The sequence below is a fragment of the Schistocerca gregaria genome, chromosome 7 (assembly GCF_023897955.1).
Source record: "Schistocerca gregaria isolate iqSchGreg1 chromosome 7, iqSchGreg1.2, whole genome shotgun sequence".
NCBI classification, from domain to species: domain Eukaryota; kingdom Metazoa; phylum Arthropoda; class Insecta; order Orthoptera; family Acrididae; genus Schistocerca; species Schistocerca gregaria.
This window is the reverse complement of record NC_064926.1, coordinates 348634216-348655805: the sequence shown is the minus strand read 5'-3', so window position 1 is coordinate 348655805 and position 21590 is coordinate 348634216. Positions and strand designations below refer to the sequence as shown.

The window sequence follows — 21590 nt, the reverse complement described above, 5'->3', positions numbered from 1 at the left end:
CTTATTTACCTGAAGGTCCATTTCATGTAGTCTGAACTGGACAGCCTGTTCCACATACTGCAAACGATTGTGGAATGTGAGGGGAATGCTTCTGCCACCTGGTACAATGGGCATAACTTTTCCCGTACAACTAGTGCCTTCAAAACACTCCAGTGGTATTACCTGCAGGGTAAAGAATACAAATTATTAACAATTATAAACAAAAAATATTGCTAAAATTAAGAGCAATGAAGAAAAACTGGAAGAGACAGAGTACAAGATCTTCCTCCTAAATCAATTCAGCACAAATGATTTATTTCAATGACGATTAGAGTGTGAACTAAAAATGGTGCCAAAAGATAACAATGTTGAAAGGGAACATGTAAATATTATACAAACAATTAGGAAAATTGCTCTAGAGCTGCTGGGGACAGAGTAAAGGTGTAGACAAATAGGATCCTCCATGGCTGTCAGATGACCTTAAGAAGTTAATTTGGGAAATGAAAAAAATGTACTTCAAGACAAAATTACAAGACAATGAATCAGGAATTACAAAACAGAATAAAATCAGAAAAGAACAAGATGTGGGAACAGAAATGCATCCAAATTGAGAGTTTAATAGGTGGATCACAACCAGAAGTATGGAGAACAATCCCTGGTATGAGGAAAACTCCAAGAAACAAAGCAGTAAACAATTTAATTCCTTTAAGCTAATGGAAAAAGCATTATACTGTTTTTCTAACTGAGGACAGAACAAAAAGTTAGGAATATGAACATCACGACAGAGAACGTACTCAGTGCATTAGCTAAAACGAAGAATGGCCAATCACCTGGTCCTGGAAATATTCCTGTGGAGTTACTGAAAGCCTGAGGACACGATTTAACGAAAAGAATACCAGCTTATGAGCAACTGCTGTCAACAGATTGAAGTTCCATTGGTGTGGAAAAGATCGTACATGGTCTCCATTTTCAAGAAGAGAAATGGAAAAGACACTGATTGCTGCAGAGACATAAGTGGGAACTGCATGATGAGCTGCTTATTTGGCAAAACTGTGTGAGAGAAAATAAGATAGAATGTTGGACACCATATTGGAGGAGACCAGAGTGGGTTCAGACAGAACAGATCCTGTACAGATAACCTTTTTATTTTACAACAGCTAATGGAGAAATTCATAGCAGTAGGGAAGGAGCTACACATCGTCTGTGTAGATTTAGCTAAAGCCTGTGACACAGTTCCTAGAGCAAAATTCTAGGAAGCTTTGAAAGATTTTATATGGGTGATTAACTTCTACAGACTATTATTGAAATGTACAGAGATAATAAGGTACAAATTAAAAGAGGGTCAAGATTAGCAGAACCTATTAATGTCACAAACGGACACTCCGAAGGTAGAAGAAAAGTTGCAGAGGAATGGAAATTACTATTAACGATATACAGCTGTTTTCATTAAGTTTTGCGGATGGTCAAGCCATTCTAGCACAAGATGAATTTGACCTTGAGTTCATGATACGCTGTTTATATTGAATGATAAACGGGGATTGCAAGTGAGTCTGACAAAAACCAAATATCTGGTAGTGAATACTGACACTAAATTTGAAGTTACGCCAATGATGGAGCAGTTATGAAACAGGTAGAAAATTTAACTATCTTGGGGCTTATATTGAATAAAATCCATTTGGATATGTGTGTGTGTGTGTGTGTGTGTGTGTGTGTGTGTGTGTGTGTGCGCGCGCGAGTATATACCTATCCTTTTTTTCCCCCTAAGGTAAGTCTTTCCGCTCCCGGGATTGGAATGGCTCCTTACCCTCGCCCTTAAAACCCACATCCTTTCATCTTTCCTTCTCCTTCCCTCTTTCCTGACGAAGCAACCGCCGGTTGCTAAGGCTCGTAATTTTGTGTGTGTGTTTGTGTGTTATTTTATTGTGCCTGTCTACCAGCGCTTTCCCGCTTGGTAAATCTTGGAATCTTTGTTTTTAATATATTTTTCCCATGTGGAAGTTCTTTCTATTTTATTAATAATAATAATTATAATAATACATAAAAGCTGTGTTCACACTCAATCTATCAACTAGCCAGTGATCCAGGACAGTTCTCATCACTTTGCATAACAACAACAGGGAAAGGATGATATGTAACTGTTGTGACTCGCCAATCATACAAAGTGGCGCCGCGCTATTACGCGCATCGTCTACATGCGGTGCTGTCTACCAGCCATGCAGCAGCTGCGCCTCCTAAGCAGCCAGCCAACCAGCGGCCGCTAGATTTGGAATCAGTGTTCTTTTGAATGTTACCTCGTTCATATGTCTTGCTTTGTCAACTTGCTCAGTGACTTATATGTGTTGTGTAGTTCTGAAATATGTGTGTTCAACTTGACATTATAACAATTGGTGACGAGGTAGTGGATTTTTCCTTTTCTTCGTTGACCCACAGGTTTCCATGGCTACTGTCGATCAACTATTGCAAGGTCTCATTGAACAGCAAACACTTCTAACATCGGCAATTCGCGATTTCGTCGCGGCGTCAAATGCGGGGCATTTCTCATCGTTGTCTATACCTCCTTTTCCTCCTTACGACGAGACGGCAGGAGACTGGTCTGATTACGAAAAATGTCTTTGATAGAACTTCTTGACATTTCATGTCGCAGATGAACAAACATGTAAGTCTCTGTTCCTTTAATGGATTTCACCTCAAATGTATTAGTTGTTGTCACAACTGACTCCTTTGAAAGATCCTGTGTCTTTGTTCTTTGCTGAAATGTGCTCACTTCTGTCTGTCTATTTTCAAAAGCAAACCCATGTGGTAGCCTCTCATGTTGCCTTTTACCGTTGTCAAAAACAACCGCATCAATCCTATCGTGCTTGGGCTGCTGAGCTTCACGGCCTCAGTCGAAAGTGTCAATTTGTTACTGACGTTCAATGGTACGGGATGCTATTATCCGGTCGGTGCCCGAAAAAGAAGTTCAGCAACGTGCCCTTCAGTTGGCAAATCCGAATCTAGATGAAGTCCTATCTATTGCCCAGTCTTTTGCAATTTCTTGCGCCACTGGAGTGCAAATAGAGGCGTGGGGTGACTTAGGGGAAATACGTGCGCTGTTGACGACGCGTGCGATGCATCTCCGCCGGCAGACATGGCCGCAGTACGCTCCCACGCGCAGCCTCAGCCTAACCGTAAACAACCCTCAAAGAAACTGCAGCAGAACCCATGGCAGCTTCCTTCATGTCCGCGGTATTTTACAAAACAGGAAGACTGTCCCCAGTGTTGGGCCGTGTGTCACAATTGCAAAAAGAAGGGTCATGTGTTTGCCATTTGCAAATCTGACCGCTTACATGATGTTCATGACTGTGACGCTGATTCTGCTTCTGTGCTGTCTGTCAATTGCACTTCTTCCCTTTCAGGGAAGTTATTCCTCACTGTCCAAATCCTTGGTCGGGATGTTCGCATGCAGGTGGATACCGGTTCTGCTGCCACTATAATTAGTTCTCAGACGTGTCTTCAGTTGGGTTCTCCACTCCTATCACCTGTCACTCAGCAATTACGGACATACAATAAACAGAAGATTTCTCTCCTCGGACAATTTAATGCTGAGGTATCTTACAAATCCATCGTTCGCAATGTTCCCATATTTGTGGTCGACCAGAGCAACGCAGAAAATCTTTTTGGTTTTGATGCCTTTCGCGTTTTTGGGTTCTCCATGGATGACTCTGTTAATATTGTCTCTGATGCTACTCTTTATGCTCAATTGCATTCCTTTTCAAGGACATTTTCGTCCCTTTTTTGTACTTGGTTAGGCCGTGCAAACGACTTTGAAGCTCATATCATGCTCAAACCCACTGGGCTCGGCCCATTACTGTGGCCCTTCGTGATTGGGTAAAACGGGAGCTGGATCGTCTCACTACTTCAGGGGTCTTGCTTCCTGTCACTTCCAGTGAGTGGTCCTCTCCTGTCATTGTTGTTGCTAAGCCCAATGGTGATATTCGTCCTGTGGCGATTTTAAAGCCACTGTAAATAATGCACAATGCCTCATCGACACTTATCCTATGCCCCGACCTGAAGAATTGTTCACTAAACTTGCGGGTGGCCAATATTTTTCTAAAATTGACCTGTCAGAAGCTTATCATCAACTTCCTCTCGACACTGCTTCCAGGCAGTTTCTTGTCCTTAACATGCCTTTCGGCCTCTATCAATACCCATGATTGCAATTAGGGGTTGCCAGCACCCCTGCTCTCTTTCAACGGTTCTTGGAACAATTACTGCTCCATGTCCCTGGGTGTATAAATTACATGGACGACATTGTTGTCACTGGTTCCACCACTGAAGAAAATCTTCAGAACCTCCACACACTTTTTCATGTCTTACAAACTGCCAGTCTTAAGTGTAATCTTCCGAAATCACAATTTTTTCAGGCATCTATCACATACTTGGGGTTTCAACTCTCTCAGGATGGTATTTGTCCTCTTCAGCAAACTGTCGTTGCGATCGATGCCCTTCCTCGCCCTACATCTGTTAAGGAACTGCAGGCCTTCTTGGGGAAAATAGCATACTATCAAAAGTTTTTACCATCTGCTGCATTGGTAGCTCAGCCGTTTCATCGCCTGTTGCATAAAAATGTGCCTTTTCACTGGTCCGCATCATGCGATGTGGCTTTCCACAAACTGAAGGCTACGCTGAAACAGGCCCCGTGCCTGGCTACTTATCGACCTGGCCAACATCTTGTTCTTGCCACGGACGCCTCTCAATACAGGCTCGGTGCAGTCCTTGCGGACCGTTTTTCGGACGGCTCTGAACCACCCATTGCTTATGCATTCAAAACGCTCATGGATGCCCAACAAAAGTATTCTCAAATTGAAAAAGAAGCTTTGGCCATTATTTATGCTCTTCATAAGTTTGGTGTTTTTCTCTATGGCTTCAAATTTCATCTTGTTACGGATCACAAACCACTTGTTTCCTTGTTTCATCCATCATCGTCCCTTCCTGACAAGGCTGCACACCGCCTCCAGCATTGGGCTCTTTACTTGTCTCGTTTCGATTATGAGATTCATTTCCGGCCAACAGCTCAACATGCAAATGCTGATGCACTTACTTGCCTTCCCATGGGTCCTGATCTGGCATTTGATAGGGACGAACTTCTGTGTTTCCACCTGGATGTTGCCAAACAGCAGGTTGTGGATGGGTTTCCCATCACCGGGGACCGGCTGGCGACTGCTACGGGTTCTGACTTTACCCTCTCCCGGGTTTTACGCTGTATTCAGAAGGGTTGGCCAGATCGTCCGTCTGCTAAGACTTCTGATCCATTGTGGAATTACTACGCTTTGCGCTACCACCTCACGGCTAGGGATGGTGTTACCCTCCTTTCCACTGACAAAGCTTCGCCGCGTGTTGTGGTACCTGCGTCTTTGCGTGCTTCGGTCTTGCGCCTCCTTCACCAAGGGCACTGGGGTGTCTCTCGTACGAAATCTCTGGCATGCCGTCATGTGTACTGGCCCGGTATTGCTCTGAAATAGCTCACATGGTCGCTGCCTGTGGCCCTTGTGTGCCACAGGCCGCCACCCCGAAGTCATCTTTGTCACCGTGGCCTTTGCCTGAGACACCCTGGGTGCACATTCATGCTGACTTTGCGGGACCCTTTTTAAGTACTTATTGGCTCCTCGTAATTCACGCCTACTCTAACTTTCCTTTCATTGTCCGTTGCACGTCGCCTACCACCGGGGCAACCACAAGTGCTCTCATCCACACTTTTCTTTGGAAAGCCTTCCCTCAACTCTTGTTACTGATAATGGTCTGCAATTTGCCTCTAGCCGACTTTGCGGATTTTTGTGCTCGTCACAGCGTTATGAATGTCACGGCCCCTCCGTTCCATCCACAGTCAAACGGTCAGTCCGAAAGACTGGTCCGCACATTTAAGGCTCAGATGCGGAAACTCCTGACTTCTTCTGCTGCTGATGATGCGCTTCTCCAGTTTCTGGCTTCTTACAGTTTCACCCCCATGGGCGACCACAGCCCGGCTGAGCTCTTACATGGCCGACAGCCCCGCACGCTACTTCATCTTCTGCAGCCTTCCATCTCATGGCAGCGAGTGCCTTTGCTTGGCTGGTTCACCACCAACGACCTTGTCTGGGTACGAGGATATGGCAGGCAGCCAAAATGGAGTCCGGGTCGCATCTTACGACACCGTGGGTGACGCCAGTGAAATCCAGATGGACACAGGTGTTGCAGTGCGTCATTCGGAGCAGCTTCGTCCTCGGGTGCTGGCAACGCCTGTTCCAAATGCCGCTACACCACCTTCATCTGATGCTCGGGATCTTGGAATCTCTCATTACTCACAATGCAGCCCTCTCACCGTCATCTCGGTGGCAGTACAAGAACGGGCGCCACCGGGAGACGTGTCCATGCAGGAACCGGATGACCATCATCTGTCGGAGCCAATCTACTTGCCTGCTTCTCCTCCGGACGCCGACACTTCGCCCATGTCTCCTGTTATATCAACTGGACTTGCCGCAATGGGCAGATTGGTGCACAGGGCCCCAGCCGATTCTACCCCTACGTCTCCTGTCATCTCGACCCGTTATCATCGGGAACACTTCCGTCCGTACGGGTAGCCTCCTCCTCAAGACTTTAAGGCCGGTCAAACAACACCTATGGACGTTAGCACTCTCCAGGCCACCTCCATCAAGACCAGTGCAAAAATTTCAAAGGGGGGAAAAGTGTTGTGACTCGCCGATCATTCAAAGTGTCACCGCGTAATTATGCACGTCCTCTACGTGCGGCGCTGTCTGCCAGCCATGCCACCTAAGTGGACAGCGAGCCAGCGGCCGCTTGACTTGGACTCAGTGTTCATTCGAATGTTACCTTGTTCACATGTCTCACTTTGTCAACTTGCTCAGTGACTTACATGTGTTGTGCCATTCTGAAATATATGTGTTCTACTTGACGTTATAACAGTTACTTATTACGCAGAGGAAGTGTTGTGTTGCAGACAGGTACAATAACAACAATAAGGAAAGGTTAGATTGCTACTCATCACATGGAGGAGGTGTTGAGTGTTTTTCAACACGTCTCCTATATAGTGAGTAGCACTCTATCCTCTTCATATTATTATTATTATCATCCCACCCTGAATTTCCCACTTCACATAAGTAAGGTAATGAGCAGTGTTTACAATTTTTTTTCTTCTGGGTATGTATTGCACAGTAACTGAAGCTTACACTATGCAGGATGTAAGTTATGTTCTCAGCCGGTTTATTGTTCCCTCGATTAGAGTTCAAACTGAGATATTTTTCTGAAATGCACATGTGAAACACTAGTGAATATGGAAACCATAGCACCAAAGGAGCCATTTTGGCCTGCGTAAATCACACCAAACACTGAAGGTCAGCGATGGAGGGGTTTTACTGTGACATTGCTGAAGCACAGAAGATACTTCTTGTTGTCAGTACCCACTGTACAGGGGATTAGCAACAATATAAATGAATACAGTCAAACGACACACATTTGTCGACAGAGAATCTCCCCAAGTAGTAAACCACCACATACGTTTTCAATATGGCAGCCCTAAGAGACGCAACAACCACAATATAGTATTCTAAATCTTGCCGTATACGTAAAATGGCACAATAAATATTATTCTTAATCCTTCCCTCAGCTACTCCACACCATGTGGCATTGAAGTCATCGACACATCATCTTTGATGTAACCTAACTAAAAACAAGCATATTCATTTCTGTAGCAAAGAAATCCAAAATTAAGGTAGCAAGTTCCTGGTACTTGGTATCAGGAACAGTTCTTTTCACAAAGAAAACTGCATGAAAGAAATAAGATTTGGCTTAAAGTAGTGCTGACAATTACGACATTAGAAATGAAATAAGATTGAACGGGACAAGGATGGGGAAGGAACTCCTTCACTGAAGGCATTTATCTTCAGTAATTTAAAGAAATATGAGCCCAGTGCTTTCATCGCTGTACCTTTGCACTCAATCAAATAAAAGGACATGACACATTGGGGAGAAGAGAAGTTTGTGGCACAACTTGACCAGAAGAAGGGATCGGTTGGTAAGACATGTTCTGAGGCATCAAGGGATCACCAATTTAGTATTGGAGGGCAGTGTGGAGGGTAAAAATCGTAGAGGAAGACCAAGAGATGACTACACTATGCAGATTCAGAAGGATGTAGGTTGCAGTGGGTACTGGGAGATGAAGAGGCTTGCACAGGATAGAGTAGCATGGAGAGCTGCATCCAACCAGTCTCAGGACTGAAGACCACAACGACGACACAGAAAATATTTCCTACATAAGTTTATGAATGCAATCTGTTGTCAAGTTAAAGTTCTTCATACCCAAAATGGGCACACTATGATGATTAATTTGGCAAATATATATTAAACTTGTGTTCATAATTAAAGACATGTGTTAGTGCAAATCACTCTCTCTCTGTCTACTGAAGCTAACTTATTGCTGGAATGGATTCTTAACATATCTTTGCTCATGGACTATTTACAAAAGTCATTTCAATAGAGGTCAAGCAACAGTATTCAAGATTAAAGGCTGTGAAAGTGCTTTAGACTCCATACGAGTGCGCAGTTCACCAGTCTTGGAACAGAGGCAAGACACTGAGATGGTCCAAAGGGTTCCATCCATTAGCATCATGCCCTTTTGGTGAACAAGATACTTAATTTCTAGAAACTATTGATGAGATGAAGAATATAATGTGTAGTTGTAAAAGAGCTACACTTGTACTTAATGAGTGTGAAGAAAGAAATAGATCTTCTGGGAAAATATGTTATGTATGAGACAGATTGATCTTAAAATTATCACAAAACTGGTTACGAGTGAGCTGAAGTTTGCATCACTATTGTGACACACACAAGTAGCTTAATTATGAATATTAGGAAAAATGACATGCCTGACATCACTGGCTGAGAAGCTGCAAATAAAGGTAGTGTCTTCTTGTTCTAAGCAGATCACAATGGGTGTTGGCTGAGTTTAGACCAAACAGCTGGTAACAGCTCAACCTCAGCGGTGCAATGAGCTTTGTTTTTAGTTCATATATATTATAAATTATAACCATGTACTGTTGCACAGGAAGTGACTTTGATTGGTGCTCAAATTGTTTTGTATTGAACTGTGACTGTAACTATAGATTTAGACACGGTTAGGTCAGATGAACAAAGTGTATGTTGTGCTATTGTGTTACGTCTCTCAATGGTACAGGTAAGTAGGGCTATGTTTATTATCTTGCTGTACATATGCTCACTGTTGTGAAAGATAATCACATATGACCTTCTGGTCATGACCAAGTGTGGAAATTTAATAGTTGTGGAGAATATTGTGGGGTGAAGTGTGGAACAAAATCAAAACTATCCTGATATTTCACATACAAATTTCTGTCTGGCAGCTTATTTTGAAAGTTTTCTCACTGGGGTTTCTAGGTATCAAAAGTTATGTCAGGGAGACAATTACTTTGAATTAGTGGCTTCTGTGAAGGCTCCTTGAACTTTGATGTGATGTTCATTTATATTTGATCTGAAACTGATATAGGTATACAACACTTTAATTGGAGGACACAGAGCCCAACAATATATCAAATGCATCTATGCAACTGTAGAATCCTTTTTGGGTCTCAAACATCTATGCAGTATATATGCAGACTGAAGCGATACTGTAAACTTGCACAAAGGCCAGGATTAAAACTCAGGTCTTCTGCTCACTACGTAGATGCACTAACCACTACACCTCTTTGGCCCAGTGGCTTTGCACTACTCAGCACACCTCCCTCCTCAAATGCTGTTTGAGTTTAGAGGAATATCAAGTGGGCTGATACATGAATGGGAATTTGGATTGAGAAGGGAGGAGTACTAGCGCAGTCTGAGCAGCTGTGCAAAGCCACTGTGCCATGGCGACATAGTGGTTAGCACATCTACCTATGAGCAAGAGACCTTATTCAAATCCTGGTCTTGGTATAAATTTTAATTTTTTGCTTAAATCTCCTTATATCCAACAATATAGTCTATTTTTACCGGAGGCACTGGGTACTTATTTGCTGGCCAACAAATCTCTTCCCAGGCACATAATTTCATTCAAAGGTTGTGCATGTGCCACCATCTGGGGAGTCATGCTGGAAACTGTACAAGGCAGGTAAGGCGGGTGTGTTTGGCAGGAACACTGCTGATGTGAATGAACTGACAGAAACCAACAGGTGGATATGCTGTAGCACTGGATGTTGCATGCCTGTAACTCAGCCAACTATGGCTAAAGAGAGTTCTTTTTCATCGAGACACCGCATGCGTTGCTCTTTTCATCCAATTTGTAGAAATCTATGTATAAACATTAACTGTAAAGTGAACAGGTTACATACTGACAGTGGGGAGTCCAAAACAAACAAGATGGTGCAACGGTTTACACATTGGACAGTGGATTCACATTTGGAAGGAATGTGGTTTAAATATCCATACAGTAGGTTTCCCATTGTATCCCTATATCACTTAAGGCAAAGCCAAGATGGTTCCCTTGAAAAAGCACAGTCGATTTTCTTTCCCCAATTTGGACTTCAACTCTGTCTCCAAATGACTTTGTTGTCAAAGGATGTTAAACCCTAATCTACCTTCCAGATCCAATATGGAGCAAGAGTGGTCTATTTCAATGTTGGAACTGCAATCTCAATTGCCACTCTCTGTCATTTCCCTACATGTGGAGAAAAGCTAGGTGCTACTGTGATAACAGTGGATGTACACCTGTGGTGGTTTGTTGGGTTGACAGTCTTTACAGTTCAACAATCCACCTAAACCATTAACAATGTTCCAAAAGAATTAGTAAGTGTCATCTTATTCCCATGAAAAAACTTACATTCTGTCAGTGGAGATCATCCTTGGCTCATTATATCCCTTTATTCTGTTATATATATATATAGTCACAAAATTCTTTTCACAATGTATCTAATGTACACAACACAGTGGTCTCTCTCTCTCTCTCTCTCCCCCTCCCCCTCCCCCCACACACACCACAGTTAAATGCTTCTTTCTCATTATGTGCTCTACATACATCAGTGCTAATGATCAGTCTGGCAGGTTTTGAATTTACGTAAACTACAAAAAATCTAATTAAGTAGTACAACTACATTTTCATACAACAATGCCTTCAAATGCAAAATAGAATATAATTTAAATCTGAAAAGTGGAACTAATAGGAAACATATTAACAGGTCAACTTCAGTCAAATATGTAGTAACTTAAAAAAGTACAGTCATTAAGAATGCAATTTTAAAAAACAGAAGAACATGGAAACATTTTACTTTTGAGAACTCCTGTGAAACATACAAGTTTAAATGAATGGGTGCATTTATGAAACACTATGAAAATTAATGAGATCTACTCCCATGTTGCTAGCTAACAACCAATGAAATATTTGAACTTCACTCGAAACACACACACACACACACACACACACACACACACACACACACATTATAATTGTGATTTTGCAGTGAGGAAGAATTATTTAATATTCTTAGTTATTTACTTTTGTTCTTTTGCCTCAAGGGTAATACTATCAGATCAATAAAACAGTGGTTACAGAAAAGGACAACTCAGTCACCAACTACAGTCAGATAACTGTCACATATATTGTACCTCCACTTTAACTAGCTTTTGGGTAAATTTAAGTGTTTGAAATCTTTTCTGAAGGTTTCACATGGTATGGAAATGAAACATGGATGATGGGCAATTCAGACAAGAGAAGAATAGAAGATTCTGAAATGTGGTGGTACAGAACATTGAAGATTATGTGAGCAAATCAAATAATTAACGAGAAGGTACTAAATCACACTGGAGGGAAAAAAATGGCACAAATTCCCTAAAAGAAGGGACTGGTTGATAGGACACATCCTAAGGCATCAAGAAATTGTCAATGTGTGTGTGTGTGTGTGTGTGTGTGTGTGTGCGTGTGCGTGCGTGTGTGCACTTGGGGATGGTGCAAAACTGCAGACGGTGACCAAGCCTTGAATGCAGTAAGCAAGTTCAAATGGATATAGGTTGTATTACTTATGCGGAGATGAAGAGGCTTGCACACAATAAACTAGCATGGAGAGCTGCATCAAACCACTCTTTGGACTAAAGATCACAACAACACTTTATATCTAAGTATTCTAAAGGCTTTCTCTATATTTGAAGGGCAAATTATTTCTGACTTACATCGATCAATCAATCTTCAGTGATTTATTATAACTGTAAAAAATGAAAGGAGCAATAAGAATCTCCATGTCTAACAACAAGGCGCACAATTAATCTATTAATCTTACCAATCATTGTTTGTCTCAGATGCTAAACATATGGTTATGTGACATCTTCAAAGCATGCTATCACTGAGTATTCAATCACTCACTATCTGCATTACAACAAAAATGGCAAACCCTCATAAAATAAAAAGTAATTTCAGGAAGAGTGAACAACTTACCATAACTTGCATTATTATTTTCATGGTGGGGTAGCATACATGCAATATCATTGCATTATTTACACAACGAATTTCCAAACATGAAACGCAACATGGAAGGAGCTATTTTTTTAGCAACTTACCTCATAGAAGTTTGTTTCCGTTATGCCAGATAAATGTATGTCTCTTATTCCTCTCAGACTTTGCGTGTAAAGAATATCTGTCTCTTCTAAATCATCCATTGTCACTGGTTCTTCAACCAGCAGTTTCCACACAATAGGAGCTAATGGTACGGCTAGTGGCTTCTTTGTCCGTACCGCAACCCCAAACAAGATACCTATTCAATGATATACAGAATGAGTAAATACTTTGTGTAAAGGACAGATTGCTACTCACTGTAAATATGGTATATTGAGCTGCAGACAGACATGATAAAAGACTGTACACAAGAGCTTTGATCAAAACCTTCTTCCTAGAAGAAAACACACACACACACACACACACACACACACACACAAACTGCTGATCAGGTCAAAATGCACTGAAACACTTCGAACGGGAGCAACAATCCAGAGTGGGGTAGGAAAGGAAAGGGATAGCAGGGTACAGGTGTGGGAAGAGGAATCAGCACTGCCTGACAGAGCATGCAGGGGCTAGAGGTGGTAGGCCATGTCTACTAGGCATAGAGTTGGGAGGAGGGCCAGACCACCCTGGCAAAGTGTGGACACACCAGTTTGCATCAGATAACTGAAGTTACATGCTGTGAGGCTTGGCTGGTGCTTGGGTTGGTGACTGTCTGAGCACTGTTGGCAAGCAGGGTGCACTCGGCCCTTGTGAAGCCAATAGAGGAGCTACTTGATTGAGAAGTAGCAACTCCAGTCCCAAAAGCTGAGAACAACTGGGAGAGCAGTTTTCTGACAAGTGCCCCCCCCCCCTCCAGATGGTTTGAATTATGAAGTAGACATTGAAATCAAGCTTGTTATGTTCACCTGCATGTTACGCCACTTTGCTTTGGCCACACAGTTTGGTAGTGGTCATTCACACTGGTAAAGATGAGAAATGGTTGCAGCAGAGTGACAATTGACATAGCTGCTTTCAGAGGTGGCTTGGCCTCTGCTTTCAGGGGTGGCTTGGCCTCTCATAGTGTAGGATCAGCCTGTGACAGCACTGGGATAGAAAGTGTAGGGTGGGTAGATTGGGTAGCTCTTGCACCTAGGTCTTCCGCAGGGATATATTCCCAGTGGCAAACATTTGGGACTGGGGTGGCATAGGAATGGAGTTCAAGACTGTGGACGTTGGGTAGGCGATGACCCACCACTTTAAATGAGGTGGGAAGGGTCTATGGCATGATATGCCTCAATTCAGAGCACAATGAGAGATAATCAAAGCCCAGATGAAGAATGTGTTTCAGCTATTCCTGTCTGGAGTGGTATTAGGTGACAAATGGGTTGCCCCTTTGTAGCTGGTTAGTGGGGGTGGTGGGAGGATTGGAGTTTTGTGAGGATAAAGCATGGGAAATCTGTTTGCATACAAGGTCTAGGGGATAGTGCCTGTCTGTGAAGGCTTTTGTGAGACATTCAGCAAACTGGGGCAAGGGAGTTCTTGTCATTGCATATACAGCATGCCCAGATGACCAAGCTGCATGGGAGGAATTTTTAGGTGTGGGATGGATGGCAGCTGTTGAAATGCATGTACTGTATGTAGGTGGCTGGTGGGTTTAATATAGACAGAGCTGTGGATGTAGCCATTGGAGAGGTGGTGGTCAATGTCCAAGAAGGTGGCAAGCTGGGTTGAGGGATGGGAGAGAAAGTGTTGGGGTTGTATAAGATAAAACCCATTCCCACATCCTGTTCCATAAATGCTTCCTGAACCTTGGAATCTCCATAAATGACCTAACCATAAAAATTCATCTCTCTCAATCCCCACCCTCCTTTCACAATGACCTTGACCTTTTCAGATTCAGCCAGACCCTCTCCCTCACAAACCTGGTAGTGCAAAAACACATGACCATGGCCTGGTCTTACCAGAACCACCTCTCCTTCCTCTGCAAGATATAGCTAATGTGCAGCCCTACTATGTACAACCCATCTATGAAATTGAATAGATTGTACTCCAGCACCTGGAAAAGCACCCCAGATACCCACCGTCATACATTACCGACTCTCTGACATCCTACTGCTGCTTTGGGGCACCACTACCTAACCCATATCCTACCCGTGTGTTCCTTCCCATCAACCCCTCAAAGCACCCAAACCCTGCCTAGCTGACCTTGTCAACCTGTCACATCACCCAAAACTCCACTAAATCCAGAGCCAAAAAATCCCAGAACACTGTTCAGCCCTACAGAAGTTTAAGTCCTATCCAAAGGTCTCACCTTCACAAAAATGTATCCATGCTGGACTTGTCAAAGACCTCCTCTCCTTTGCCCGATCCCTGCAATGAAAACAATTCTTTGCCACTGATCCCTCCTATCAAAGCCAACCAAATTCCAACACTGAACCCTGCCTCTCCCAGTTCATGCCACCATCCAACCATGACCCCCCCCCCCCCCCCACCCCACCCAAACTTACCTAATCACTTCATGGTCACTTTCTGTGAATTCCTTAACTCTGACTTGGCTTCAATGTCCTTCCCTAGGTCCCTTCCGAAGAACACCAATCTTTTAGCAGAACAAAGGACAGCCACACATAGTCTCCAAACATATCCTGACCTAACCATTCTACCTCCAGAGTAAAGTTCAAACACAGCCATCATGAATCTTAGTGACTATCTGGTGGAAGGCCCTGGCCAACTGTCTGACTCCTCCACCTGTAAAATCTGACAGAATGATGCCATCTCAGAAGTCCAACATACCTCAAATTCCTGCTCAAAGCCTTTGGCGCTTTCCAGAAACTCTCCTGTGAATTAATTTTCCTTCTTACCCCTATGACATTCACCTCCTACATGATCCCCAAAAATCTACAAACCTAGCAATCCTGAAGACCCAACCATTTCCTTCACTGACTCTCCACCATCCCCACCCATTTACTTCCTGAATCACTACTCATCACTGTTCATGGCACTTTCCTATGCACCCAATATCCCACAAGCCCATGGTCTTGATGCTGTTCAACACTATCTCTCCCATCCTTCAGACTCCAAACCAACTACCTCATTCCTCATACACCTTACTTACTATATCCTAACAGAAAACTACTTCTCCTATGAAGGGAAGGTGTACAAACATAACTGTAACACAGCCATAGCCACTTGCTTAGCAACTACTTCTCCTATGAAGATCACAAACAAATCTGTAGCATGGCCATGGGCACCTACATGGCATCCTCTTATGCCAAACTGCTTATGGGCCAGGTCTGGTTTAGTTTCATTGATGATACCTTCATGATCTGGACTCAGGGCCAGGACACTATTTCCTCATTGCTTCACTCCAACTCCTTCTCTCCAATCCATTCACTTAGTCCTCTTTAACCCAATGTGTCATCTTCCTCCACATTGACCACCTCTTCTCAGATGGCTTCATCCACACATGTTCACATTAAACCTGCCAATCATCAACAGCACCTGCATTCTAACATCTGACATCTCTTCCACATCAAAAAATCCCTCCCATACAGCCTGGTCACGCAGGGAAGCCACATCTGCAGTGACAAGAAATCCTTTGCTAAGTACGCTGAATGTCCCACAAAGGCCTTCACAGAAGGGCACTATCCCTCTGGCTTAATCCACAAACAGATTTCCTGTGCCACATCCCCAAACACCCCCAGTCCTCCCACCATCCCAAGAATCAGCTACAAAGGAGTGTCCCCTTCATCATCCAATACTATCCCAGATTTCAACAACTGAACCACATCCTTTGTCAGGGCCTTGATTATCTCTCATCATGCCTCACAATGATGGACATCATACCTAAAATCCTTCCCATCCCTCCTAAAGTGGTGTTCCACCAGGGTTAATGGAGACTCATCAAACTGTGGCCAATGAGCAACGTGGATAACCTCGTGGCACAACAGAGCAGCTGAATATCATGTGCTTGATTTCAATGGCTGCTTGACAACCTGAGCCATTTGGATCCACCTCTCCACCACCATCTTTTTCTGAACTGTGCAGTGGGAGTTACCCTTACAACAAATTCTCTGCTCCCAAAATCATTTTGGCCTCAACCTACAGTAACCTACAGACCCCCACACCTTTGCCCAACAGTTTCTACCCCCTCTGTCCTTTCACCTCAACCTAATTCACATTCCCTCTCCTCACTGTGCACTGCTTTCTGCTGGTGCATCTGCCAGTCTTTTCCCTTTCTGTTCCCCTCTACTTTCCACACTCCACTTTACCCCCTCCATTCTCCACAGCCTTCCATAGCTGTGCCTGGCAGCCATGCCCTGCCACCTCTAGTCCCTGCACACTTTGCCAGGCAGCACTGATTCCTCTTCCACCAACCATGCTCTGCTATCACTCCCCCTTCCCTGCCCCATTCCATATTGATGCTCCCATTTGACATGGTTCAGCTGCATTCAGGTCTGAGCAACTGGAGATAACAGTCGTGTGTGTGTGTGTGTGTGTATTTTCTTTTATGAATAAGGCTTTGGTCAGAAGCTCTTGTGTACCATCTTTTCGTCTTGCTTGCTCAACGTGTCATTTTTATGGTGACTGGCAATCTATACTTTGCATAATATTGTTGATATTCTAGCCTGGACTTTCTATTGTTTAAATATTTTGTATAATACATATAAAAGTCAAAGAAAATAATAATAATAATAATAATAATAATAATTCATAAAAAGTGAAGCCACATTTGCAAAAATATGTAGAGGATAGTGAATGGCAAAGATAAATCCAATACAAAATAAATATAAGTGTGATCAACAAAAGCTCTTCCCATGATATAAATAACACTAATGACACTACACACACACACACACACACACACACACACACACACACACACACAGTAATGAGCAGAGATCCTGGAAATCCTGTCTGTGGACTACACCATTGCTTCCAGAATAGAGCATTCACTTTACAGCAGAGTGTATTGTTCCCTGAAACTTCTTGACAGATTAAAACTGCACCAGAGAAGAACTCAAACTCAGGACTCAGTCAAGAACTTGAGTTCCAGTCTGGCAAAGTGTTTTAATCCATGAGTATGTTTCACATTATGCAGTTGGAGAAATAAAGACATATGAACAACTTCATTATTTCCATCAGTTGGGTGTCATGGCTTGTGTTTAATTCCAACAATGACAAGTGGAGATGAGTTGCAAGACAAGCTATGAAAAGTATAAGTGGGAGGAAAAAGGTTGGGCCTAATGTGAGGAGGACTATTTTCTACAGCAAACAATCAAAAGGATATAAAATAAGTAAGAATTAATACAGCAAAGAAGAAATGTGAATATGAATAGAGTGAGAAGCAGAATCTTTGGAACTATCATAAAGCATGATAGAGATGGAGGACGTGCTACATCTGAAGGTCGAAACACTATAGTAGGACATCACCTATTCTGTCACATTAGCATCGTGTAATAGCAAAGATCTTATATTGATGCATTGGCCTTCATATTCAGAGAAAGTTTACTATGAACCCTCACGCGTCTTAGCACTAAATTACCAACAGAGGTAGTGCATAGTTCTGTGTAAAAATGCCGCAGTTTCTTCAACTTCCCAGTAGATGCCAGTTTAAGAATGAAAATAATAAACTACAAGTTTTTCATCTGGGTGAAACTAAGTTTCAGAAATGTATCACAAGTAATAAATATAATGTTTAGTGGTTGGTTGTACAGCATTTACGTAACCTGAACTTTTAGCTACAGTTATTTCAATCAAAGAACATGCAGTGAACACAAACCTAAAAATTTAAACCAGAGCAAATGCTGCTGTGAAGAAAGTTGTGGGTTGAGCAAGTATCTGTCTCTGTTATATCCAGTGTCATTAACAGCATTAGGTGTTGGCACCAGAAGAGGCACTGCTCCACTGCTAAGCTCTTGACACATTTCAGTAATTGTATCATCAAACACACCACCTGCATCATCTGCACCCTCTCCAACAAGCTTTACCTGCACAAATAATTGCCCTTTGTTAGTATCACAGGAACCACAAAGACAAAAATTGTTATTTATAAAACTAGACATATTTCTAGATAATATGAAGTTATTTTTCCATTAGGAAAAAACTGATATAAGACCAAATATTATAACGGTAAGTTCTGGGTGAAGAGCAAATGGAATGAAAAAAGGTACCCATGCACTGTATAGCTAATGAAGTGAGTGGTCAACAAGAACACAAACAAGAATAAAAAAGCTGCTCAGGTTGTGGACAATGTCTTTCTTTAGATTTGATTATTATGAACACAACATCATCACTGCTGATATGAACAACATCTTATGCAACATTTATCAACAGCTGAAAAGAGCTGACTTAGTTAACAGCAGTGAAAGGCTCTTATACCATATCATTTCATATTGGGTTCTGTGGGTCAATACACAAAAATGTCTTATGCAATAACAAATTGTTAAGGTCATGTACAATTATCATCACATGCAACCCCTACAACAGTTTGTGAGGAAGTGAGAATATTGCCAGTTCCATAAATATACAGTGGTTGAAAAAAATTCAACACCCAAAAATAATTAATGGAGAGTAATTAAATTTCAGAAATGCATTTGTCTAGGTAACATATTTAAGTGATTAACATTGCAAGATCACAGGTTAATGAAAGCACAAGATAAGCCATTGCAAACGTGAAATGCTGGTACATCAGTAATCAGTGTAACCACCAGAATGTTGAATGCAAGCATGCAAACATGCTTGCATTGTGTTATGCAGGGAGGATGATTAATGTTGTACGTGGATGATGCTGGAGTTATTGTCCGATGACGTCCCAAATGCTGCTCGATTGCAGACACATCCAGTTATTGATAAGGACACGGCAAAATATCAACACTCTGTGAAGCATGTTGGGTTACAACAATGGTGTGTGGGTGAACATTCCTGTTGGGAAACAACCCCTGAAATACCATTCATGAATGGAAGCACATCAGGTTGAATCACCAGGTTTCACAGTCATAATGCATGAGATATCCACAAGAGTGCTCCTGCTGTTATACAAAATCGTACCACAGACCATAACTTCTGGTATAGGTCCAGTGTGTTATGCAGGGAGGATGGTTAATGTTGTACATGGATGATGCTGCAGTTGTTGTACGATGACGTCCCAAATGCTGCTTGATTGCAGACACATCCAGTTATTGATAAGGACACGGCAACATATCAACACCCTGTGAAGCATGTTGGATTACAACAGTGGTGTGTGGGCGAACATTCCTGTTGGGAAACAACCCCTGAAATATCATTCATGAATGGAAGCACATCAGGTTGAATCACCAGGCTTTGCAGTCATAATGCATGAGATATCCACAAGAGTGCTTCTGCTGTCATACAAAATCGCACCACAGACCACAACCTCATGTATAGGTCCAGTGTGTCTAGCCCTCAACTGGTCTCCTCCTAACCAACACATGATCATCACTGGCACCGAGGCAGAACCAGCTTTCATCAGAAAACACAACAGATCTGTCATCCTATGAGCTCTCGCTTGACACCACTGAAGTCACAATGTTTTGAGGTCACTGGAATGCACACTACAGGGCATCTGGCTCAGAGCTATTCTTGAAATAACTGATTTGTAGCAGTTTATTATGTCACTGTGGAGCAAACTGCTGCTCAAATTGCTGCTGTAAATGCAGTACAAAGTGCCAGAGCCACACACTGAACACAATGGTATTCCCTCTTGCAGATGCCATGTGGCTGCCCAGAACCCAATCCTCTTGTGACCATACATTCTCATGACCACTGCTGCCAATAATCATGGACAGTGGCTATATTCTAGCCAAGTCTTTCTGCAGTATCATGGAAGGAACATCCAGCTTCTTGTAGCCCTATTACATGACCTTGTACAAACCCAGGGAGTGCTGATAATGGTGTCTTCATTAACATCAACTCATCATGTCAAATCTCAAAGTAAAGAACCACTCTTGACTGTTACAGTATGTATTAAAGCAAACCTGATTTGCATCCTCATGATGGCACTTCTAGTGCCACTCTTATGTGACAGGCATCAAGTTGGAGTTTTTTTGGCTTTCAGATGTAGAAACATGCCTACCAACTTTCGTTTATGTCACACAACTCCTTCTTGGTGTTGTGATATTTTTCCATTAGTGTACATCTTAGATACAGTTTTATTTTTAAATAATAATCTTCGTATATTTATGTCAGGTAATGATATAAATGATCAACACAGCATTATTAGTGGTAGAAATCACCTCACTGAATAGATCACATGGTAGTGTGAAGTTCATAACCAACAAAATTTACAATAAATTGCCTTACTTAATCAAAAATAGTACGAACTCATTAAATAAAAACATGACCAATATACTGCTCCAGTGTTGTTTTTATTCGCTTGCTGAATTTATGAGACTAATTTATGTAAGTTCAATTTTTCTCACATCCTATAATATTGAAGATGGTAGTAAACTAACAATTAACTCCACTAGAATCACAACAGGAAGGTATAGCCCACTTGATTCTATGAGATGTTCATGGAGCACAAGTGGCAGTTAGAGAAAAAGCAAGAAACCTGAATTGGGAGAACAGTGCAAGTATCTGAACTTGCCTTCTTTCAGGTAAAAATAGTAGCTTGCCTTTTACTTGTTTTGTCATGTTTTCTGTTGTGTCCAATACAAAAAGGTGTAAAAACCAGAACTTTATAAAAAAAAGTAAGTGCTTGGACAGTTGCATTGAACAGGGCACAGCTGATTTCCCTTCCCATCTTTCCCCAAACTGAGCACATGTTCATCTCTAACAAAACTCATCACTGATGGTATCTGAAACCCAAGTTTCCTTCTTCGTAATCTTTGACTCTTATAAATGTAGTCTGGTTTCTGTACAAGTTGTTGTTAGCCTTCTGCCTCCTGTATTTTAGCACTGCTACTTCTGAATATAGAATATATTCAAGCTGATAGTGTCAAAAACTTTTTTAAGTCTGTAAATACTATAAACATGGTTTTGCATTTCTTCAATCTATCTTATAAGGTAAGACATAGGGTCAGTATGTATCACTTTGTGTGTTACTACCTTTTACCATACCTTAAATTGTTCTTCCTCTAGCTCAGATTATACCACTTGTTCCATCCTT

The 21590-nt window shown here is 42.2% G+C and overlaps 1 protein-coding gene across 1 annotated transcript in view; it reads right to left on the bottom strand.

Moving 5' to 3' along the window:
• Positions 1 to 21590, bottom strand: part of LOC126282514 (probable E3 ubiquitin-protein ligase HERC1) — a 715173-nt gene that overhangs the window by 18687 nt on the left and 674896 nt on the right. The window contains 3 exon segments of the mRNA XM_049982172.1: positions 10 to 162; positions 12544 to 12737; positions 18243 to 18450. Of these exon segments, the coding sequence (XP_049838129.1) occupies positions 10 to 162; positions 12544 to 12737; positions 18243 to 18450 (555 nt within the window).